Here is a 21,273-nt window from a genome sequence, read left to right on the forward strand (position 1 = left end):
AATGAGGACAAAAATGTATTTAAGCCATATAGGTTGTTTTTTGTTTCACTATTACTCACTTCCATATATATCATTATTACTCTGAATGCACTAAATATTTTGCAATTGAAATTACTAAAACATAACATTTGACTATGAAGTGTTTGAGTGGACGAGGAAGTCTCGATCTTCCAATCCTACTATTATGTCAATTATTTTTGTTTTTCTTTACAAAAGTAGCACTAAGAATCAGTATTATTAATTATTAAGAAATATGTAATTATTTTATATTATTTATTTACGTTTAAAATAAAAATGATACAAAAAATATTGTTCACGTTATCTTACAAACGGATAGAAAATACATTTTAATAAATTTGCACGACAACTCTATATTAAAATTATCTTAATTTAAATATATTATTTTTATCTACAAAATTATTGATCACTATTTAATAAATTAAGAAAAGGAAGTAAAATGAAAACATAATATTTTATATTTTATCCAAATTAATGATGATGGGCCATGCTAACCCTAAAAAGTCCAAGTGAGGCAAAATGGACCAAGCCCACAATCTTCGCTTCTGGTTTTTGTTTTGTTTGCATTTGTGAGACACAAACATCGTCGTCTCCGCCGTAGGCGCTAGCTAGGTAAGCATCTTCTCTTCCAACCTAGTTCTCTTCCACTTCTGCACTCAATTACTCTTTTTTCTTTTTTCATTGTTTTAATTATTAATATTATTACTGTTATCAACCCATGCCACTCATAATTTTTCTCATATCAGTTAGCAAATTTACACAGTACTCCCTAAATGTTTGCAAAGGCCGCCATGAACTACCCCTTTTTCAAAATTTTATTGAAGCTCTAATTTTTTTTCGAAGTGAGGATGTATAGAATAACTTTGTGATTGGATTTTAATTTCAACTTTAATCACGTCCCCTGTCTGTAAAGAAACTATTGGGTTTAATTGCGTTTTTTAGTTGTACTAGCCTTGAATGTGAAACTCAATTTTTCCTTTTTATTGGATTGGTCTTTGAGATTGATTATGATTCATTAATCGGATGTATCTGTGCCTTAATCCAGGATTTGTAAAATTCTTTTGATTGAGGTGGATTTCTCCAAGAGTGGCCGCGCCATTTGTAGTTGGAAATCCTGATTGTGTGTTCACAGATTTTATTTTTTTGGGTTTAAAATTTGTTTTTCGAGGACACAAACTCCCTTACCCTTTATTGTTATGAAGTTTGATTCATGAAAATCAGAAGTCTTGTAATAAACAATTTTGGTTGGTATTTGGTGTCTAAACTCGTTTAAGGCTGTGGTAACAATGCATGCATTACTAGATTAACTAATTGACTCATATCTACTTTGAGTTGTTAATAAATGATTTGTTTTTTAGTTTTGGGAAATTGTTGTTGCGGCTTAATAACTTGCACCGAAAGATCCATGTTTGCATAGATTAGATATTGGCAAATTAGACTTTAATAATGCATTAGGGTTTTGGAGATCTCATTGGTGTCATTGTATAGCCTTGTTATTTTATTTCTAACTAATGATTATTGGCTTGGTTATGATATCTTATCACTGTAAAATGTTTCTACTTTTTATTTTTTTTATTTTTATTTTAGGGCTGCTCCAATGGAGGATACGCAAGAAATTAAGGAGCAGGCTCATGAAGAAGTGATTTCAGACAAAACATCTGAGATGAAGCCGGAGACTCGTGATGAAATTCTTTCCCGCCATAGGTGATTCACTCTTCATAAGATCAACATCTTCAGCTCTCACCTTTTTTGTGAATGTATTGAGTCTTACTTAGATGCTCTCTTACTCATAGAGATTGACTCTAAAGCTCAGCACAGATGAATTTTACTCATTCTGGAATCTGAATTACTCAGTCATTCCATATTATTTCTGTTCCTCTTCGCAAGATAAAAGGAGTTTTATCATGCTATGGTATTCAAAATCACTGTCAACTTGAAGAATTGCACGATTCTGCATCCCTGCCATTCCTGGGCGAGTTTGTCTGTGCTCAGAATTGCAAACGAGCATGATTAGTGGACTCACCATACAGGACATAAGAATTGTGACTGGCATCACTGGCATGGCATTTCCCCTTTAGAAAACGTTCCTTTGCATGATTCTTAACCCTCAACCCTAGAATACCGTACCTATGAAAATTTGTTTCTATAATAACATTTAAGGTGTGCTTCGTTGATATGGAGTTTGCTGTGGTACTTTGTCTCTGTTCTGAGCCAATACTTAGAGATTTCTCATGTTACTTGTTTTACCATTTTATACTGACTGAACTGTTTGAAACATCTTCCAGTATTACTTTAGTGCAAAATGCTAAAAAAAGTTTCTTGTTTATGTAACATATCAAAGAAAACAAAGTGATCAAAAGTTTTAGTCAGGTTCTTTAGTTTTTAAAATAGTTCGAATTTCTTTTTTTTTTCCTTTTCTTTGGAGACAAATAAAATAACACGGGTCACTTCATTCACTCAGGTTAGCATTAGGCTTCTCGAAAACTTGTGCCAATTGTCACTTTCCACTGGCAAAAGCTAATGAAGTAAATAAAATAGGAGTTATTTGGTGAAAGACTTTATGTTGTATTAGTTGAGAAAATGCTTGTAATTGAAACTAATGTATCAGCATGGCTATACTCAGTTTGAATAAACTGTTTGAATCACTATGGCTAGCTATATTTGGTTTGCATGGTTGAAAGCAGCTACTTTATAATGAATGTCACAATTAAGTATGCTTTATTTTCCAAGTACGTGGTTTATTAGTTTTCCTTAATTTCTTATTTATTATTGATTCATGTTTCAATATAGCAACTTGAATGTCAAGGTACGTGTTACTTATGTTGTGTTCTTTTGGGTTCTCGTGCAATGTGAATTCTTCCCTAATTACTTGCTTATTTTCAGGAAAGAGATATCGCAGCTGCAGAAAAAGGAAGTTGAGATGAAAAAGGCTGCAGCTAGAGGTAGCAAGGCTGAGCAGAAAGCTAAGAAGAAGCAAGTGGAGGAAGAGGTTTCTCAACTTTCTACGAAGCTGAAGGAGAAGCATGCCCAGGAATTGGCTACATTAGGCTATAGTAGCAGCGGTAATGGGAATGAAAAGAGCAATTTGGACACTTTGGTTAAGGCCATTGCTGGAGTATCTGTTGCTAGTCAACCTGAACATTCAAAGGTCAGCAAGGCCAAACAGAGGCGAGACAAAAGAGCTCAACAAGAAGCAGAAAGGGAACAGAGAATCCAAGCAGAGCAGACTGACATTGTAAGTGATCGAATGATTGAAAACGAGAAGTTGGAAAGGAAGTTGAAGCCTCTAGGTTTGACTGTTTGTGAAATAAAGCCTGATGGGCACTGCCTCTATAGAGCTGTTGAAGATCAGCTGGCTGTCCTCTCTGGTGGTAGATCTCCTTATACATACCAAGAACTTCGGGAAATGGTGGCTGCTTACATGAGAAAGCATACATCTGATTTCCTTCCATTTTTCCTGTCAGAGAATTTAATTGAGGATGATTCTGATGAATCACTTGCTCAGAAGTTTGAAAATTACTGTAAAGAAGTGGAGTCCACAGCTATATGGGGAGGGCAACTAGAGCTTGGTGCCTTGACTCACTGCTTGAAGAAGCATATTATGATATTTTCAGGATCCTTCCCAGATGTGGAGATGGGCAAAGAGTATAAATCTGATGGTGGCACTGGCTTGTCTAATTCGAGTATCATGCTTTCTTATCATAAGCATGCTTTTGGGCTAGGAGAGCATTATAATTCCGTGGTCCCAACATGATCAAATGGGGGCATATAATATAATCATAGGGATGCTTGCTTATCATGTTGCCTTGTATCATTTTTCTTTACAGCCAGGCATTTGGCTTTAGGTCTCTTGAAACCCTAGTTTTTGGTTTTGAAATGGCTATAACTGTACATTTCACAACTGTAATTCATATTTTCTGGATGATTATTTATGTTGATGATCATGTAAATGATCTTCTGCGGCATCTACTTAATTTGGAGCGTTTTAGTAATATTTTCAAGTGTTACGAGGTTTGAATAACATGGTCAACTTGTCTGAACTGGCACTTTTGTTGTGCTGAATGAATTCACCTAGAAACGGGGCTAGTAATAAGTAATAATGAGAGAAATTTAGAAACTTGAATTATTTTACAAAATCTTGATTGCGGGTTTGAAATCTAAGTTGTATTATATAACAGATTCTATTCAATAACTGTCTTAAATCCGTTGTATATATTATGTTATCGTCTCTGTTAGTGCTGATTGACCGATTGACTAGGCATGTTGAACTGAGTCAAAATTGTAAATCAATCATTTTTAATGTTGGTGGGTTTTCTTTACTCTGGAGAAGCTTTGGTAATTTTTGAGAGATAAAGATATGTGATATTAAAGGTAACATGAGTTTAAAACTGTTTACCACTGAATGAATGATTGAACATTGTTTTGAGTATAATTAATTAATTAATGTTATGAAGAATTAACTGTTAATTCTCACTAATTTGAAACATAAATCTAAGCAAATTACATGATTACGAACGGAATGCGATCAAAACTGTTGAAAGGAATTTCGCCTTCTCTGTGATTGGAACTGAAGAATTAGATTAGAAGTTGGCACTATAGTAAAAATGCAGAAGTGGCAAAAGAATTTAAAGAAAAAAACATTGTTGATGTGTCAACACTGTAATGGAAGGAAATGTTGTTAATTCGTAGGTGTATAAGAAACAAATCTTCAGAGCAATAAGTGAAATATTATCTAGACAGAAGTTCACCACGTGAAAGAAAATAAAACGCAGATTGTACTCAGATAAAGATTCCACTTACAGAATCCTATGAAGTTGACATGCACATTGTACCGTTGTTATCAGTGCAAATTTTGATTTTACCGATCATAGATGGTTTTAGATTGCCATATAGAACTAATCACCATATTTATAATATGTTGAAACAATTAACCAAAGGAATATAAGCTCTTGGCATCTAGAAAAAGGGTTAAAGTTGAAGCATACACATCGTGGTTAGAAGAAGTGGAGAGAGATAATATCTGAGTTCCTTAATCTATAATCCATGACTCTGTGTATGCTGAAAACCGACTTCGTCCACAACTATTATATTCTTATTCCTTTTATATCTTTGTCTCTTTCTCAACCACTTTTGCCATATATTCGTGTTATCAAACCATCCACATGTAGACTCACAATAAAATATGGTTGAGGTACAAAGGATATATTTGAATAGAGGTGTCAGGTTTCAGTTGCCGGAATAACCCATCAAAAATCATGCATTATTATGAGCCTTTCTGGTTTCTCAATTAATAAATTAAATGGACCAACATAATATCATTTCATGTTTGTGACTCCTCAAGCATTAGTGATCTTTGTTTGTTCCTCCCATTTCAAGAAGCAAGATTTTGATACACAAGTGTCAGTTTTTAACTCAGTGATCATCTTATGGTAAAGTTTTCAAGAACCAAGATGATTACAAGTGCATAACCCTTTTACTGTGTGACCATAACATATTGAACTGTCACAAGAAATCCATCCTAAAAAACACTTACAGACTTAAATGACCAACAGTTTTTAACCATAGTTAGTTTTAAGGTAAGGTAGGATTGTTGCTAATGCAAGTTGGTCATCACCCAAACGAGTATATTCACAGCTGCATTGCTTGTTCTTGAATAGTCATAAACACAAGTGCCAGGAAATGATATGTTTTTGTTTAAACACACAAATTTCAGTGTAATCAAGGAGATGACAGAAACAAAAATTTAGCATATGTGTGGATATAATATAACTGCTAAAGATGTGCAATTTGTACAGTGCAGTGTTATATATATATAGATATGACCGACATAAACATATTGTACAGTAGTGCATGGCCACACTATGTATGATGCTGATTTTCTCGTTAATAGAAGTTGGGCCTCTTGCGCTTTTAACCATTTAATCGTATTCCTAATCACTTCCAACCTTTCAAATTTTCTGAATTGAAAAAGAGTCACGAATCTTGCAATCAAAAAAGTTGCTGATATTGTTTTCTTTCATCCTTAGGCTTATAGCAGATGCTCCAAAATGAACAGACACATACAGCAAGAGGAAATTGAGTTTTGTTCAGTGTTTCTATAAATAATGGTGGTAACATGATCACTCATTCATGTTGCAGAATAAATAGTAAAAAAAAATTAAAAAAAAAAATATGCTTCATGCACGATCGAGCATGAATCTTATTCTCGAAGAAAGTTCTGGATTCATTAGATTGACCTTAACAGCTAGGTAGCCAACTTGTTATCTACAACACATGCAGTACAGTGGTAAAGGACAGTTATGGAGAATCCTCCGAATTCTCTTCTACACGATCTTATTCTTCCATATGAAGCGACAAAAACAACATTGCCCACCACTACATTCAATTAGCTTATAAATAACCCTTCAATGAACCACATTTTCCAACATCTTCCTTTTTTCTCTCTTTTCTGTATATTGCATTGTGTTGAGTTTCAGTGTTTTGAAGCATGGAAATAATCACAAGCTTGGTAGCTGAAAAGCCTGTGGTGATATTCAGCAAGAGCACATGTTGCTTGAGCCATTCCATGACATCACTGATACGTAGCTTTGGGGCAAACCTTACTGTTCATGAGCTTGATGAGATGGCGAATGGCCAGCAGATTGAAAGTGCATTGCTTCAAATGGGGTGCCAACCAAGTGTTCCTGCTGTGTTCATAGGAAAACGACTCATTGGTGGTTCTAAGAAAATCATGAGTCTGCATCTCAGCAATGAACTCATACCACTTCTCAAGAATGCTGGTGCTATATGGATTTGATTTCATCACACATCCAAGATCAATGCTTTATTACGTTTTAGAGCTCGATAAGATGGTTTTGTAGTCATGATTATGTACGTGGTTAATTACGTTGCTTTACTAAAGTATATATATATATATATATATATATATATATACATACATATAAGCCCTAAACGTTTTCTTGTTCCCATTTCTTTGCTTTTCTTGATATACGAATAGTGAAAAATGAGTAAGAATTCAGATTAAAGTATGTATTTATCGGTGTATCTTGAAGACTCAGAAAAAAAAATGAAAATCTAGCGAAGAATCCAAATTTTACTTATTAACAGACAGCAGAAGAATAAAGAAGATAAATGAAGTAATTTTGTTTTTCTGCATAATCATACAGACTATAGTTAAACTATACTGTCATAAAAAATCATGTGTACCCTCTACGATTAAAGAGACAAGATATGTTCAAATACAGTGAACAAGATAATTTAGAAAAATAGTAATTATATGCGAGGGTTTAGATTAGGTAAATATTTAAAGAGACGTTATAACGCAAAGAAATACTAAAAGGCTTGCATTAATAAATGGTAAAATGAATATCTGAAGATAAGGAAGCTTAATTCAGATATTGTTCTGGATTAGAGAATATTACCTTTGAGGGGCTTTAGGTCCCACGTTAAGAATCAAAGCATTTATTATTCTAAACTCATGAACACAACTTGTATGAGGTAGGTTTGATTTCACAGTATATATCTGAGTCAGATATTTGCTAATTTTGGAGATTTTTACAAGAACTCTTCCCATGACTGTTGCAATGGAGTCACAAAGCTTGAATCAACATACTTTAACTCTTTATTTTATTTTATTTACACTATACTATATATCTCTATATAGATCATAGGGAGGGTGAGAGTTTTAGTCCAAGCATATATTTTTACATGTTCTTTTCTTAGGGTTTTCAAACATCAATTCATGTCGATCGATTCGTTACTATTGCTTATAGAATTTTGTCAGAGAACAAAATCTTAAAAAGTGGTTGTTTAAGCTCAGCCCTTGTAAAAAATTTCATAAAAAAAGGGAAGAAAAATATAATTAAAGAATGTAATAAATAAAATAGTATCCCAACCAAGAAAAAATATAATTAAAATAAGCATTCTTCTCAATAATTCAAACTTTGGTTCAATAAATCATGCAACTCATTAACAAGTTTGTTCTTGTCATTCTTTCTACTTGATCTCAATGAATCATATGGAACATTATGAAGAAGGCAAGGTGTGAAAACATGATCACTCGTTTTTGTTTCTTGCATAAACACTATGAAGATGCATGGGCAAAATAAGATAGGTTTTTTCATATGAGTGGAACAAATTTGCCCATAAATTACGTAGATGATGTTACTATTTTTAATCGAAATCTTCATTATTTCTGACGACTTTAATTTTTTCAGTACTGAAATTGTCGTAACTTTATAAAAGAAATTTACAAAATTAAAAGACAATGAAATTTTGACAACTTTCTCTTATAACTTGAATCGGTATCTTCTAAATGTATTTTTTTGTTGTGTCCAGATTTCAGATGCAGATAATCATATTCCGAGTACTTGAAAACAAACCAAGTGACCCTTTGAGTTCCCCTTGAGCCGTTTATTGAAAACCATGCAACATCCTTAGTTGACGCTACACAATTCGAAACAAGAAAAAACGAAAGCAAGAGCTGTTTGTAGGAGTTGAAGGCACGTGGAAAATTCTGGTGCTAAAAGATTAGGAATAATAATCTCTATATACCAAAGTCTTATTTTCAATCTTATCTGCCCATGATAAAGTCTCAACAAAAGTAAGATCCCCATTGATGCAAAGCTCAATCGATATCACATTCACCCATGTTACGTCTTTTTTATTTTCTGCAATCAAATTACCAAGGAATCATCACTCTTGTTTCTATCCTAATATTTCCAACCCCTTCACACTGTTGCTCAAATAATGACAACATTTGCTGACATCTGTAGATGACCTCCAAAGTTTCACACATTATTACCACGGTAAAATCGTCCGACTTGTAAAATGAGAATTACATCCATTTATATATATTGTGAATTAACCTTATCCATTTATATATATTGTGAATTAACCTTATCTCTAATCGATGGGAGATTTCTAACATAATGAATTAAATTAACTTTTGGTAACACAATTTCATTTTCCACACGTTACATCTACGTGATAATAGGTTGAATGAAGCTTAGTAATAGATCGCATCAAGTAAAAATTCACAATTCCTTTGAGTAAAGAACCCTACAAATTGATAGAAACCTAACTCTCTTTTGCTCAGATCCATTATTGATTAGATTTACTTTAAGTACCCATACAAAACATAACTAAATTATCAGAAGGTAAATTTCATCACATTACACTATGATAATTATAATCAATGTTTCAAATGTTATTATAAAGTATAATATATACAATATTTATTAACATACAAATAACATACATTAATTGATTTACAATGTAAAGGACTAATGATTTCCATGTTAGAATATCTTTTGCTATTCTGATATGTATAATAGTCTTATAGTGAAGAAGTATACTTTGTTTAGTCTTTTAAGAAATTTGTTAAAAATAAAACCATATAAAAATTTCACACCTAACAATGTCGACACCTTTGAGTTGACTAAGATTTGATGCAGCACTAAAAATAGTAAGCTGCTAATTAAAAAGCCTACGTGGTAAGAATAAGGGTGTCGAAATGTTACAACAATTTAAATGAATAAAAGATTTAGAAGATTTCTTTTGTGCATAGGATTAAAGAACATCTTGGTAGTATATTCCTTCACCCTTTTATGGCATTACAAATTGCAAAAAGGGAAAATTCGGTGCGTTTTCTTTTCTCCAATTCCTGTAGGGTTGTAGAGTTTCATGAAATCAAAGGCCATCTATAGTCCCAAAATAAACAAATAAATAAAACTTATTTCTCTCCCAATCTTTCAAGTTTCAACTCAGCTTTCGGTTTTTGGTGCGAATCTTGTGAAAACATAACAAGTTGCTACTTGTCGATTGGATAAACTCCACTCCTCTGTCGTGTCAAAAGCAGAGGAGGGTAGTCAAATTATGTTAACTTTTTAACGTCCTACTTATTAACTAAATTCCATGTCCAGGTACCTCTCTCACACTTCACATACCCTTGAACTTGGGTGGATACATCCTCTGTTCCTGTCTCTGTTTTTCTGCATCAAACATAAACACTTCTGAAATATGAAATGCTTATATAAGAGTATGGGTCTTGTTTTTCTTATATATCACTCAATTTTCTTACTTTGGAACAACAATTTGGGAATCAGTATTTTGTTTCTCAAGGTTTCCCAAGTTATTGTGTTCGTGTATCTATATGTCATAACTCAAATTCGATCACTGATTAAATTAAAATTTGATGATAAATGTGTCTGATAATGATTACAGTTGATTTGGATGAACTTTTCTGTATCATATTCAGATATGTATCTTGTGTTAAAAGTACGTTATATTAATAAAGTTTATTAAAAATTAAGATGTCTTATGAGAAAAGTTTATTAAAAATTAAGATATCTTATTGTGATATGAAAGAAGGGTGATTTTAAATAAATATTTATGACAATTAAAAAATTAATTAGGAAATATGTATTGGAATCTTTTTCATTTAATCTCCTTATGTTCTGAACATGTATAATTCTTCAATTAAACACTAATTCTAATTAAAAAGTTTTCATAAGTCAAAAGTTCATATAAACTAGGCCATTATATTTACTCTCCTACATAGATATATAACGATAGTGAAATTGGATGAACCAGAATGGAGTAAAAAGGAATAGAATAGAATAGAATAAAGTTATCATTTTCCCATTGTTTAAAATAATATATCATATGCAGGAGAATAATATTTTGGGGACACCTATATACTAATAAAAATTGAGAAAGGGAAACAGATAGAAACTAAAGAAATATAGGTATAGTAAATCATAGAGTGTGATGAAAAGAGAGAGAAAGGATTAAAGTGTTAAGTGTTTAATCTATAACAATATCTGTGTATTTTATAAAGAAAAAGAGAGGTCATGAGATCTCTGATAATAAAAAAATGACTTAATCAACAAGTAATTTCTGAACCTGAGAAATTATCATGTACATTTGCCAACATGTCATTGCCCCATTATTTGACTTGATGCATAATAATATCTCTGTATTCTTTCTCATCAATTCAAATGCAATTCACTTCTGCTGCATTAACTGTGTAGGTTTTGGGAATCCATTTATGACGCCCACAACTTTAATGTTTATTATTCTTTTATGAGATAGGTGTTTATTCTTCCCTATACGAAACTATCCTCCCAGAATAAGCCATGTATAAATAGGCCACTTAATCTCAAGTTTTAGCAGCAGATCAAACCAACCAAACAAACTCACATAGTCACTTAGCAGTCACTCTAGAAACCCTCCAACCAAAATTCCAATTGCAGCACAGCAATGGACTTGAAACCATTGATTGCAGACAAGCCAGTGGTGATCTTCAGCAAGAGCAATTGCTGCATGAGCCACACAGTGAAGGCTCTGATATGCAGCTTTGGTGCCAACCATGCAGTTATTGAGATTGACAAAATGGTAAGTGGCCAACAAGTAGAGAGTGCACTTCTCCAGCTAGGTTGCCGCCCCAGTGTGCCTGCAGTGTTCATAGGACAAGAATTCATAGGTGGTGCTGATGAAGTATTCAAACTAAATGTTCAAAACAGGCTTTCCCAATTGCTGCTCAAGGCTAAAGCCATATTTCTCTGAAGTTGCAAACCCGAGCACCCCATATGATCAAATAAGAGGTTCTAATTAGTTTTTTCTAAGCTATGAGAACTAGCTCTGCGAGGCAGTTTAGTATAGAGAGTCTTCTTCTAGTTCTGGCCATGCTCTTGTATTCTCCATTTTTCCTTTGTGTTCTTTTGTGCAGCAGAACAGCACTACTCTTTCTTTTGTATATTATTGCAGACCAGGCTTTAACCAGACATGGTTTGGCCATTTCATCGTGTAATTCTCACCCGTTAATAATCTCATTTTCAGTTCTGTGGACAGATGTTTCTTAAGAGAGATTAGTAAACAAAAGAAAAGTTACATGTAATATTATCTCAAATTCGGAGATTCTATCTGTGAAATATGAGAGATTTATAACGTAAACATAGCAAATAGCAGTAATCGGGTAATGATATGTGGAATATCAGAAACAGTCGGTTGATTCTCTTCATTATTTTTTTATTTCTCCTTTCTTATCACAGCTCTGATTTTCTCCTAATGTATGAGATATCATGAAATATTCACACATCATTGATCAAGGCTACTCAAACAAACTTTAACATTACTATATAGATTAAGGATGTAACATTTATATCGGCAGTTCGATTAAAGTATTCTGAGTGTGAATATACAGAGCAGTGCACAGTTGTTCGAGTTACATGAATTAAGAAACTAAACAAATGTTCACACCCCTTTCACGTAATCAAATCACAGCATCTCTTAATTCGACAAGCGATATAATGTTCAAAATAGCAATAAAAACCAGTTATAGATTATTAAAAACATTATATTTGTGCTTAAATTGTTCAATTGGAAACTTCATCATCAAATTTCTTAAATCGGAATACTTTTAACAATCTTCCCATAACTTCAAATTAAGTTAAGTATTTTAGCTTTGGAAGAAGTTAAATTACGAAGTTTATATAAAGCTTAAGTGTAAAAGTTGGTTTTAATGTAGGAAGAAAATATCTAAAAATACGTTATAGGAAGAAAGATTAATGAGCAGTTTGTACACAGATGTCATAGAGGAGACGATATAGCCACAACTTTTTAGAAATACATATTCCATGTTTATGCATAGGATATCCTTAAAATATGAGAGACAGGGTGAGAGATAAGTAATAATAAAAAAATGCTTGTCAATTTTGAAGCAGAAGCTGTTGTCGAGGAATCCAGAGTCCCCACTGCGATGCCAAGAACTGGCCTTGCACTGGTTTTGTGTTCTATACTAGTTCTCGAACCGCATATGCCAAGGTCCTTTTTATTTTTGTTTTACACCGGTTGGTATATGCCAACAAATAATTTAACTTCAAAAATTATGCTCTGTAAAGTATCTTTGTGGTTGTTTATATTTAGAATATAACCTTGTTTTGGCATACATGTATATTATTTATTAAGCAGAAATAGGTTAGACATGTACATGTACACTATAAACTAGTTTTATGTGAGTAAATTAATAGGATACACATACTTTTTAAAGGCTAAAATCGAGTTTTTATTCTTATATTTGTGTGCTTTTATTACAAAATATATTATCTATGAAATAATAAAAAAGGTGGCCAAAGGAAAATACTAAAAATTGAATGTTTTAGATTGATTTGATTGAGTAGCATCCAATTGTGGAAAAGCAATTTATTTTTGCATGTATGTTTTTAAACCTTGAAGAATATATTCTTCTCTCACTACAATGCAATAACTGGTGTAGGTGCTTATAGAAGGCATTTTAACACTCAAATCGAAAAAAAAAATACTAGAGGATCTAGAAAACCCAGTAATGCACCTATTTTTGTGGTACTACCGATTTTTAGCATCATACACCACAACACGAACAAATTATTTTAAAACACATTTTGTTATAAAAAAACTGCGACAACTTTGTTTTTTAGGAAAACTCAAACTTTTACCAATGATAGAATGTGTTAAGAAATGGTTCGAGATATGTACTCTAGAACAAGTCTCCGGGGACAAAAAGACACAAATTATGTTAGTATGAAAAAAAATGTTAAATAAAGATGTGCTAAATAGTGTCCCAGCATTTTAGACGAGAGTTACTAAAGAAAAACCAGAATATTGGGTTTCAAAAGAAGTGTTCTTCAGAATGCCAGTGTATGGTTTCTTTAGCTCACAAAACGACCGAAAGCTTGACGCATGCATGTTTCAAAAGTGGGCTAGGGAAAATCCATATGAAAAACAAGATAACACAAGATAATAGATTTTCTAAAAAGTTCGCCTTCTTTAAGCAATTTTAGTGCCCTTTTGACGTGTTTTATGACATCGTTTCTTATCAGAGGTTTGACTGGTTAGTGCCCTATCACCTAAGTGGAACTTCTTTCCAGTCAAATGTAAAATACCTAAACACTTAAATTTTGACACAATGGCCAAAATCAAACTCAAGTAAGGTTCAAGGCCTACCCATAATTGACTCATAGCCCATTCCGTGTAAAAGGTCAGTACTTATCAATTCGGTAAAAAGGGAGGAGAGTGTTAGTTAGAGTACATAGAAAAGTATGAGGGCCAAAAACACAAACAAACAAAACTTTCTCTTGCATCTTATCTTTATCCTTAACAAATAGTAAATACAATTCAGAAACTGGGCAACCAATAAATGAATTTGCAAAAGATAGGGATCACCAGAAAAGGGATATTGAGACATAACTTACTTGTATTTAGTTTCTCTCGAAGGAACTGACAGCACACTTAAAAAAGAAACAAAATAATTCCAGTCGTTAATAAGAAAACTAACTGTTAATACTTCATACCTTTCCAACATAAAAGAAAATCAATTATTGATCGCCTCATCATCTACTATTTCTTACTTTACACTTGCTCATTGCAGATGAATCAAATCCAACTTATTTATTTATTTCTCTATTATTCAAGAAACATAGCTTTCATAACTAATTAAAGTACCTCAAATATACACATTTTTAATCTTCGTAGAAGAGATTATGTAAAAAAGTGACATGAAAAGACAACGCTGACACCCAACCTGAGCAGATTGTCAAAAAGCAAGATAAATCATTTTCGTCGCCTACGCAGATGAAATGGAATCACTTGCAAAGTTGCAATGTGTAGCATCTCCAACAACAAAATAATGCAAGTCAATCCACACTCCACATCATCATATCATCGTAAACATGATGATAAAAAGAATATTATCGTAAACATAATTAAATAATTTCATATAATTTATAATCAAGTAACCAGCATTTACAACATCAAACATCTAAATAAAGATCACATATCTAAACAGAAATAGCCACCAAAGAAACTAAAATTTACTTCACTTGTGAATGTAGTCTTTCAAAATGTGATTATTGTCTTCGAGGCTTGCATTCCTTCGCCAATTGATCACTGCTTTTGAAACCGTGGCATTAGCCTTACGAATTTCGTCAGCAGAAAACTTGTGCTCTATGATTCCCAAGGGTCCAGGCTGCAGCACCTTAATAACAGTTTCCATTTCTTGCTCAACTTGTCTGTCACAAACACAGAGGAATAAATCGACGTTAATGGAGAGGAACCCTAATAATTTTTTTAAGGGGAAAAAAGGCAAGTGATGATATTTTATATCACTAGAAAGCGAAGAATAGCGGAGAAGAAGATGGGTTAGTCACCGTATTAGCGCCGAAAAGGGCAACGAGCTCCGAACCCCTGCCATAGACAACCTCACAGTCATCGTTCACACACTGCACCAGAAGACGGTGCAGGATCCAAATCCAAGACTGTTTGGATAAGAACGGCGTCGTATCGGCTTTGCACAGACAGGGCCTGACCCCTATTGGGCTTCCAACGCGCAACACGATGGCCCAATAGGATATGGACTTAGCAGTTAAAATAAGAAAAATGGTTACTAGTGTCTTCCTATTAGTGTATTTTATTGAGTTGTAATTTAACTATTGTAATAATTATAGTATATTAATTCTAATTTAATATGTTTTTTAATACATATTTATTTTGTTTAAAGTTAAGATATTTTTTAAGAAATATAAATTTAAGAAATGAGTTAAGTAATCCGGTAAAGAGAGAAATAAATGAGATTTGAGAGAATAGAGAATTTGAAACTTAAAAAAAATAAATGGAACACGTTGAAATAAATTTGGAGAATTATCTGTAACAATATAAATTTAGAAGAAAGGCAAGTAGAAGAGAATAAATAAAGTAATTTTGTATAGAAGTTCCGTACCAAATATCATAAATAAAAAAAATGGTCCTTTTTGTAACATTGTTGCGTGTAAAAATGAAGTTGGAAATAATTATTACAGTTTACATGTTTTTCACCCTAGCCAATTATACCCGACAGTAAAATGAATCTTCGCTTGTCTGTTTCCTGTTTATTACTTTTCGTTCCTTTTTTCATTCCTTGGTTCATCCTAATAATTATGGTATCCTATGCCATCACACTTACTCAAGTGATAACAATTTCTTTTGCTTGCTAATTACTACCCAAAAAAATTGATGTCTCAGTAACATTTCAGTTCTCAGAAAGCGTTTGTATACTAAAATTCTGATATTGAGTTTCTCAGAAGGGTAATGATAGTACTGAACACAGTAGATAGTCAGCAACATAACTCAAAAACCTGTTGACTGGAAAATAGACTCAATCACTCCGTGCATTACGCATTACTACAATGTTTTTACGCATACTGTACATGAATTGTTGCATATATGGCATATTACGTGTTTGAATAAAGTTATGAAACAGAGTGGCGTCTTCGCTTTGGAAAAGGGAAGCGAGTTTCTGAACTAGCCTTGCCACCAATTGGCTTAATGCTATTTATCCTGAATAGAGCATTGAGCTTGCTCAGCTTTCTGGTGAATGATTTGAACAACTTGTTGGCAGGGTGAGACTTAACGAGCTCCTGCTTCATAGACACGTGGTCTTTCTCCAAGTCAGTGAGCCTCATTCTCATTCTTGCTACTTCAAGCTTCAGTTCTCTGTTCTCTCTTCTCACTGATGCATAGTTATCTCTCGGGGAAATGGCTCCACTCCCTGCACCGCTTCCTGAACGGTGAGGAAACTGGCCAAAGAAGAATTGGTTGTGCCCTCCATTCATGGCGTTGCGAAGCCTCATTTGCTCAAAGTAAAGCACTTGAACCACCATCTGCACTGGTAGCCTTTCATTCTGTGCTGCATGGCTGCATGCTTCTTGAGACAGTTTCTGACAATCAATGGTTTTGCATAACCGGTATCTCTCTGAGTCCTTCATGTTTGGATGAACCTACATCATAACCAAACAAAATTGGTGATCACAACCAACAATAACATATCATATATTGCATAAATTTAAGTCTTTTTTGAAAGCTTAAACAGGATGGGAGTTATTTTCACCTTAAGGAAGATGTCAACAGCTCTATAGAGTCCGTCACTTGCAACACGGGCATGATCTGGAAGTAGTTCTGCAAGTGCTGTGAATTTTGAAGGCGACAAGTTTGAGTCTAGAGCTACTTCAGCGAGATAATTGTCCAGCAATTTCGATACCTTTATAATTGAGCTTTGTTTTGGAGATCCAGGGCTGTCGTAATCATACACCATTTGGCTTTCGTCAATGTAGTTATCACTATCTTCTCCATCCTCTTGGTCCATGTTTAGATAAATAGAAAAGATCCTCAGAATTGAGTCAGTGTCATACATGGTGTTGTGGGTGTTTTGAGGTGAGTTTGTTGGGATTAAGATGTCTTCGAGAATTGCCTGGTCTAGTTGAAGACTAATTCGCCTCTCCAAATCAGATTTGCAATGAGTTGATGCAGGTGCTGCTATTGCAGCTTTCAACAAACTTGAGAGGAATCCCATTGGAACAGGGTTTTTCCTTGAGTGAGTTGGGAGTAAGCCAACAATGGTTTCAACGACGACCCTTTGTTTCTTTTGCAATTCCATGTCATGAAGACTTCCTTTCACCACTTGGGGATCTCTAACACCAACCCCCTGAAGAGAACCATGTGCATAGTTCATCAAGATCTTGCTGATCATGTCCTGTTTCAGTCCCTTTGACTTCACAACAGATACAACTCTTTGGAAGAACTCAAGACTGAGAACATTGAAAGACTTCCCCCACCAATCTGCGGGTGTTTCTGGCTCCATGGATGGTGTGGTTTTGGATGGGAAAGTGTGATCAAGTTTTAGTAAACCAGATGTAAGCTGCTCTTTGCACGCGTTGTTCGCAATTGCATTGATTAGTTTATTAACTAGGTTTATTTCCTCTGACATTGGAAGAAGGGCCTCACAACTGTGAAGAACATACACTGTGCTTGATATGTTAGGTAGAACTGTATCCCTAAGGTATGCTTCAACTCTGGATTCTAAGTTTTTTTCTGCGAATTCTTCGGTCATTTCGAGAAAATGAGCCGTGCAACGTAGCAAGGCAACATTTGAGAGAGTGAACTCAACATTGATTCCATAGCAAAATTTGGCAGCTAGCTCAAATGCCTCTGCTCCACCTGGCACACTTGGGAGACTTATGCGTAAAACTTTTGAATCTTTTGCTTCTAACAGCAGCTTCCGAATTCTTCCACTTCGAGAAACAAGAGGAAACTAGTGGAAAAGTTGGTACACTCAGTACACAGTGGAACGGAAAATCTTAATTCTTCTGTTTCTCATGGTACAGAAAAATTACACTTTTGTTATTTTTCTTTCTTTTTCTTCTTCTCTTTTTAGACTAAGTCATGCAAAGAGACAATGAAGAAACCATACCATATCAGCCCAACAAATCCATGCAGCATTATGTTCATGATTCTGTTACCACTTACCAGCCGTAGTGTGCTAGTGCACTAAGGTTGGGCATGATGCTTACAATGCATACATTAAAAACATTCGAACATGAGATTGGTTATGTATGTTTGATAGCAAAATGAAAATAAAAGTAATAATCAACCCATAAAATTGTCAAACATTCATGAACTCTTAAGATTCTCAACCAAAGAAGACCATGAAGAATACTAAACCTCTTATCAGAATAGCAGATAGTTTTCTTTACCTTGTGAAGTGCGAAAGCTGATGCTCCTACTTCGATGGTGAGATCACTAGAGACGTCAGATATTGGCCTATAAAAATCAAATCTGGCTGAATCACTACATAACATAGAACCTGGAAAATTCAACATAAAGCAAAAACTACAGCTGCAGCTGCAGGCATACATACACATTACCAAAGTTAAATTATGAAAGACCATGAAATAACCTCCACCAGAATGTTTGTTTGCAATTTAATGTAACAATTGGAACTCAAGCCATGTGCTCTCTACAACCCAAGAGACAACTTAATCTTCCAATGTCAAAGTTTTAGGCGTGAATGGCCCCAACTCAATAAATACAGAATTTGTGCAAGACTATAAATAGACACACCACTGCAGACACAGCATGTTTACAAGAGTTTAAAGTCAAATTGATATTTAAGAGTTAAATGGTTGTGTCACTGTAGTGGAACCCATGAATGCAAATCATTGAACACATCTAAGATAAGAAGTAGAAACTCAATTTTGGAGCCACGGGCTTGTGATGTTAACACCTGTCCTGATCTATGTGCAGCCAAAAGGGTTTTCATTTTTCCCATAGTCGGTGAGCTCCAATTACATCATCTTAGGGCCTAAAGATAACAAAAGCACGAGAATAATTGACAGACAAAATTAATTGTCGTTCACATTGGTGACAGCAGATGAGATCTGAATATTCACCATGCAGCGCCATACCGCTGTCAGGTGGGTGAAACACTACATCATGGTCAATGTTACATCTTTATCTACCAATGTTTTAACCCATTCCACCATATCCAAGAAGTGTTGTTTTCTACCATAAATTTGGACAACCCCGTGACTTTGTTAGATAAGAAAATTTTACAAGATTGAAACTTGCATCAGCTACTTTTTCCATCTGAACCTACTTTCATCGTTGAACTCGAAACCACTTGAAAGAGACACTGAATTATGCAGAAGGCCCTCATTAATGAATCTAAATGCTAGAGCATGTACGGTTGCAATCAACACTGATGCAGCAAAAACATGGTGTGAATTAAAACATTACCATTCGGTGGCATGTCTTATGCTTGAGCTTGGACGAAAGGTCCTTTTTCCTGAAATGCTGGGCTTCAATTCAGCAACAGTTACCACTCCCATGAGGGATACTCTTGGAATAGTGATGAAGCGAAAGAAAGGAAGTGAAACTGTGTGGTGAGACAGAGTGTTTGTTGAGTTAGGACCACTTCATGAGGCTCTTAATTTCATCTTGTGTGAGAGCAGAAAGTTGAAGTGAAGTGTAAGTCACATGAAGCCATGCAGGCCTAAAGGATGGAGAATATGACTTGGAAACATACTTTATAATCTTAAATGAAGGTAAACGCAGTGTGCTTGCACTTTTCGGTGAAAGGTATAAGTGGTCTTCGCTTTTCTTTACATGGTTTTTGGCTTAAGAAAATTGCAGGAATCCACAAGTGTGACATGCTTTTATGAATTGTGATGATGATGACATAGTAGCTAAAGATATTCACGTAAAGAATGGCATAGAATAACCAAGTATATTATGTGTAAAGCTTGCTAAAGTTGGATTAAAAGGTTGAGTAGGATTGCATGTTATAATGCGATACCTGGTAGTAGCTAACTATAGTACACTGATCAATGTAATGTAATCTTTTAACACATTTCTTTTATCGAAAATATATTTTAACTATTAAATTTTGACAATTTTCTCTTACACCTTAGCTGATATCTTCTAAGTATTTTTTCATTTTTTTTATTTTCTCATTCTCAATATTTCAAAACCACTTAGAAATTATACATCATGTTATAAGATAAAGTTGTCAAGATTTAATAGTCAAAATATAATTGTCCTTCTTTTAATATATTTTTATTTTCGTTTATAATTTTTTAAAAACAAAAAAAAATAACAAATGAAACTCATGAAATAAGAACGAAAAATCCACACAAATTCTATCCCCATTTTAATTGTTTTTTATCGTGATAAAGTAATTATATGATTTTATTTATTATATACTTCACAATAAACTATTAACTAAATAATAAGAAAACCGTTATTAATATTGTCTTACCGATAACTAAATAAAAACAAAAAGGAATGAAGGTAGTAATTTTCGATCAATTAAATTAGTACAAAAAAATACATTAAAAATATTTTCTTAGCATCTATAGTTTTTTTTCTTTTTTTATCTAATACTACTGTATTAACAAAATTATTTTACTGTTAATTTATAAATATAGTTAATATTAAGATTCAAATTTGAAAGTAGAATCGTGAGTAAAGACTATTTTTAAAATGATATTAGATAAAGTGTAATTCGTAGTACATACAACTTTATCTATGACTCACGATTCACAAAAAGAAAATATATTAAGTATATAAGAATTCGTAGAAGAAAATTCTTTTATCAAAAGTCCGATATATTAAGATTAACTCGGAGGCAAAGGAATAGTTATTTGACGTGAATAGACGTGTATGATTGGAGCTAGCTTATTAAATGCAATAACAATTGAAGATCGTACTAAAAAATAAAATAGCTTTATTAAAATATTTATTATATCATCAATGAAAAATGATTTAGCACATTAAAAATATTAAAGTTATTTAAGGTTTATTGTGGAATATGTTTAAAAAAAATATATGAAAAGAAGAGTTATTGAAAAGTTGTTTGAATAAAAATATATATGAAGCGACAAGTGTTGGATGAATCATGATCTTTGG

At 33.5% G+C, this 21,273-nt stretch overlaps 5 protein-coding genes across 9 annotated transcripts; 3 read left to right on the forward strand and 2 right to left on the reverse strand.

The window, feature by feature from the left end:
- The first annotated feature begins 521 nt into the window (after positions 1-521).
- Positions 522-3,992, forward strand: LOC114186904 (deubiquitinase OTUD6B). Of its 2 annotated transcripts, none has more exons than XM_028074978.1 (3): positions 522-630; positions 1,606-1,722; positions 2,902-3,992. In XM_028074978.1, exons 2-3 carry the CDS (start codon positions 1,616-1,618, stop codon positions 3,770-3,772), a joined length of 978 nt encoding a protein of 325 aa, XP_027930779.1. In that variant the 5' UTR covers positions 522-630; positions 1,606-1,615; the 3' UTR covers positions 3,773-3,992. The 2 variants fall into 2 exon arrangements, with proteins under 2 accessions (XP_027930779.1, XP_027930788.1); XM_028074987.1 differs by lacking the exon at positions 522-630 and adding an exon at positions 686-1,138.
- Positions 3,993-6,447: 2,455 nt separating this feature from the next.
- Positions 6,448-6,955, forward strand: LOC114167450 (monothiol glutaredoxin-S6-like). The gene has a single exon (XM_028055771.1). The coding sequence runs from the start codon at positions 6,506-6,508 to the stop codon at positions 6,812-6,814; it is 309 nt and encodes a 102-aa protein (XP_027911572.1). The 5' UTR covers positions 6,448-6,505; the 3' UTR covers positions 6,815-6,955.
- A 4,157-nt stretch (positions 6,956-11,112) lies between these two features.
- LOC114192084 (monothiol glutaredoxin-S6-like) lies at positions 11,113-11,870 on the forward strand. The gene has a single exon (XM_028081701.1). The coding sequence runs from the start codon at positions 11,281-11,283 to the stop codon at positions 11,584-11,586; it is 306 nt and encodes a 101-aa protein (XP_027937502.1). The 5' UTR covers positions 11,113-11,280; the 3' UTR covers positions 11,587-11,870.
- Positions 11,871-14,744: 2,874 nt separating this feature from the next.
- LOC114192162 lies at positions 14,745-15,429 on the reverse strand. The gene is made up of 2 exons (XM_028081823.1): positions 15,204-15,429; positions 14,745-15,065 (listed from the first exon to the last, which is right to left on the reverse strand). Exons 1-2 carry the CDS (start codon positions 15,263-15,265, stop codon positions 14,873-14,875), a joined length of 255 nt encoding a protein of 84 aa, XP_027937624.1. The 5' UTR covers positions 15,266-15,429; the 3' UTR covers positions 14,745-14,872.
- A 713-nt stretch (positions 15,430-16,142) lies between these two features.
- Positions 16,143-19,975, reverse strand: LOC114175973 (BTB/POZ domain-containing protein At1g03010-like). Of its 4 annotated transcripts, none has more exons than XM_028060844.1 (4): positions 19,603-19,975; positions 18,561-18,627; positions 16,919-18,118; positions 16,143-16,808 (listed from the first exon to the last, which is right to left on the reverse strand). In XM_028060844.1, the coding sequence occupies exons 1-4, from the start codon at positions 19,692-19,694 to the stop codon at positions 16,281-16,283; spliced, it is 1,887 nt and encodes a 628-aa protein (XP_027916645.1). In that variant the 5' UTR covers positions 19,695-19,975; the 3' UTR covers positions 16,143-16,280. The 4 variants fall into 4 exon arrangements, with proteins under 4 accessions (XP_027916645.1, XP_027916668.1, XP_027916653.1 ...); XM_028060867.1 differs by lacking the exon at positions 19,603-19,975 and adding an exon at positions 18,764-19,208; XM_028060852.1 differs by lacking the exon at positions 19,603-19,975 and adding an exon at positions 18,732-19,208.
- Between the last annotated feature and the right edge of the window lie 1,298 nt (positions 19,976-21,273).

Source organism: Vigna unguiculata, chromosome 1 (assembly GCF_004118075.2).
Source record: "Vigna unguiculata cultivar IT97K-499-35 chromosome 1, ASM411807v1, whole genome shotgun sequence".
Taxonomy (NCBI): domain Eukaryota; kingdom Viridiplantae; phylum Streptophyta; class Magnoliopsida; order Fabales; family Fabaceae; genus Vigna; species Vigna unguiculata.

Coding starts and splice junctions, on each gene's coding strand:
- LOC114186904 (XM_028074978.1), top strand. CDS start 1,616: ATGGAGGATACGCAAGAAATTAAGGAGCAGGCTCATGAAGAAGTGATT. Junction 1,723..2,901: donor GAAATTCTTTCCCGCCATAG/GTGATTCACTCT, acceptor GCTTATTTTCAG/GAAAGAGATATCGCAGCTGC.
- LOC114167450 (XM_028055771.1), top strand. CDS start 6,506: ATGGAAATAATCACAAGCTTGGTAGCTGAAAAGCCTGTGGTGATATTC.
- LOC114192084 (XM_028081701.1), top strand. CDS start 11,281: ATGGACTTGAAACCATTGATTGCAGACAAGCCAGTGGTGATCTTCAGC.
- LOC114192162 (XM_028081823.1), bottom strand. CDS start 15,265: ATGACTGTGAGGTTGTCTATGGCAGGGGTTCGGAGCTCGTTGCCCTTT. Junction 15,066..15,203: donor CCCTTTTCGGCGCTAATACG/GTGACTAACCCA, acceptor TGTTTGTGACAG/ACAAGTTGAGCAAGAAATGG.
- LOC114175973 (XM_028060844.1), bottom strand. CDS start 19,694: ATGGGAGTGGTAACTGTTGCTGAATTGAAGCCCAGCATTTCAGGAAAA. Junction 18,119..18,560: donor CAGCTTTCGCACTTCACAAG/GTAAAGAAAACT, acceptor CTTTTCCACTAG/TTTCCTCTTGTTTCTCGAAG. Junction 16,809..16,918: donor CTGTTGACATCTTCCTTAAG/GTGAAAATAACT, acceptor GTTATGATGTAG/GTTCATCCAAACATGAAGGA.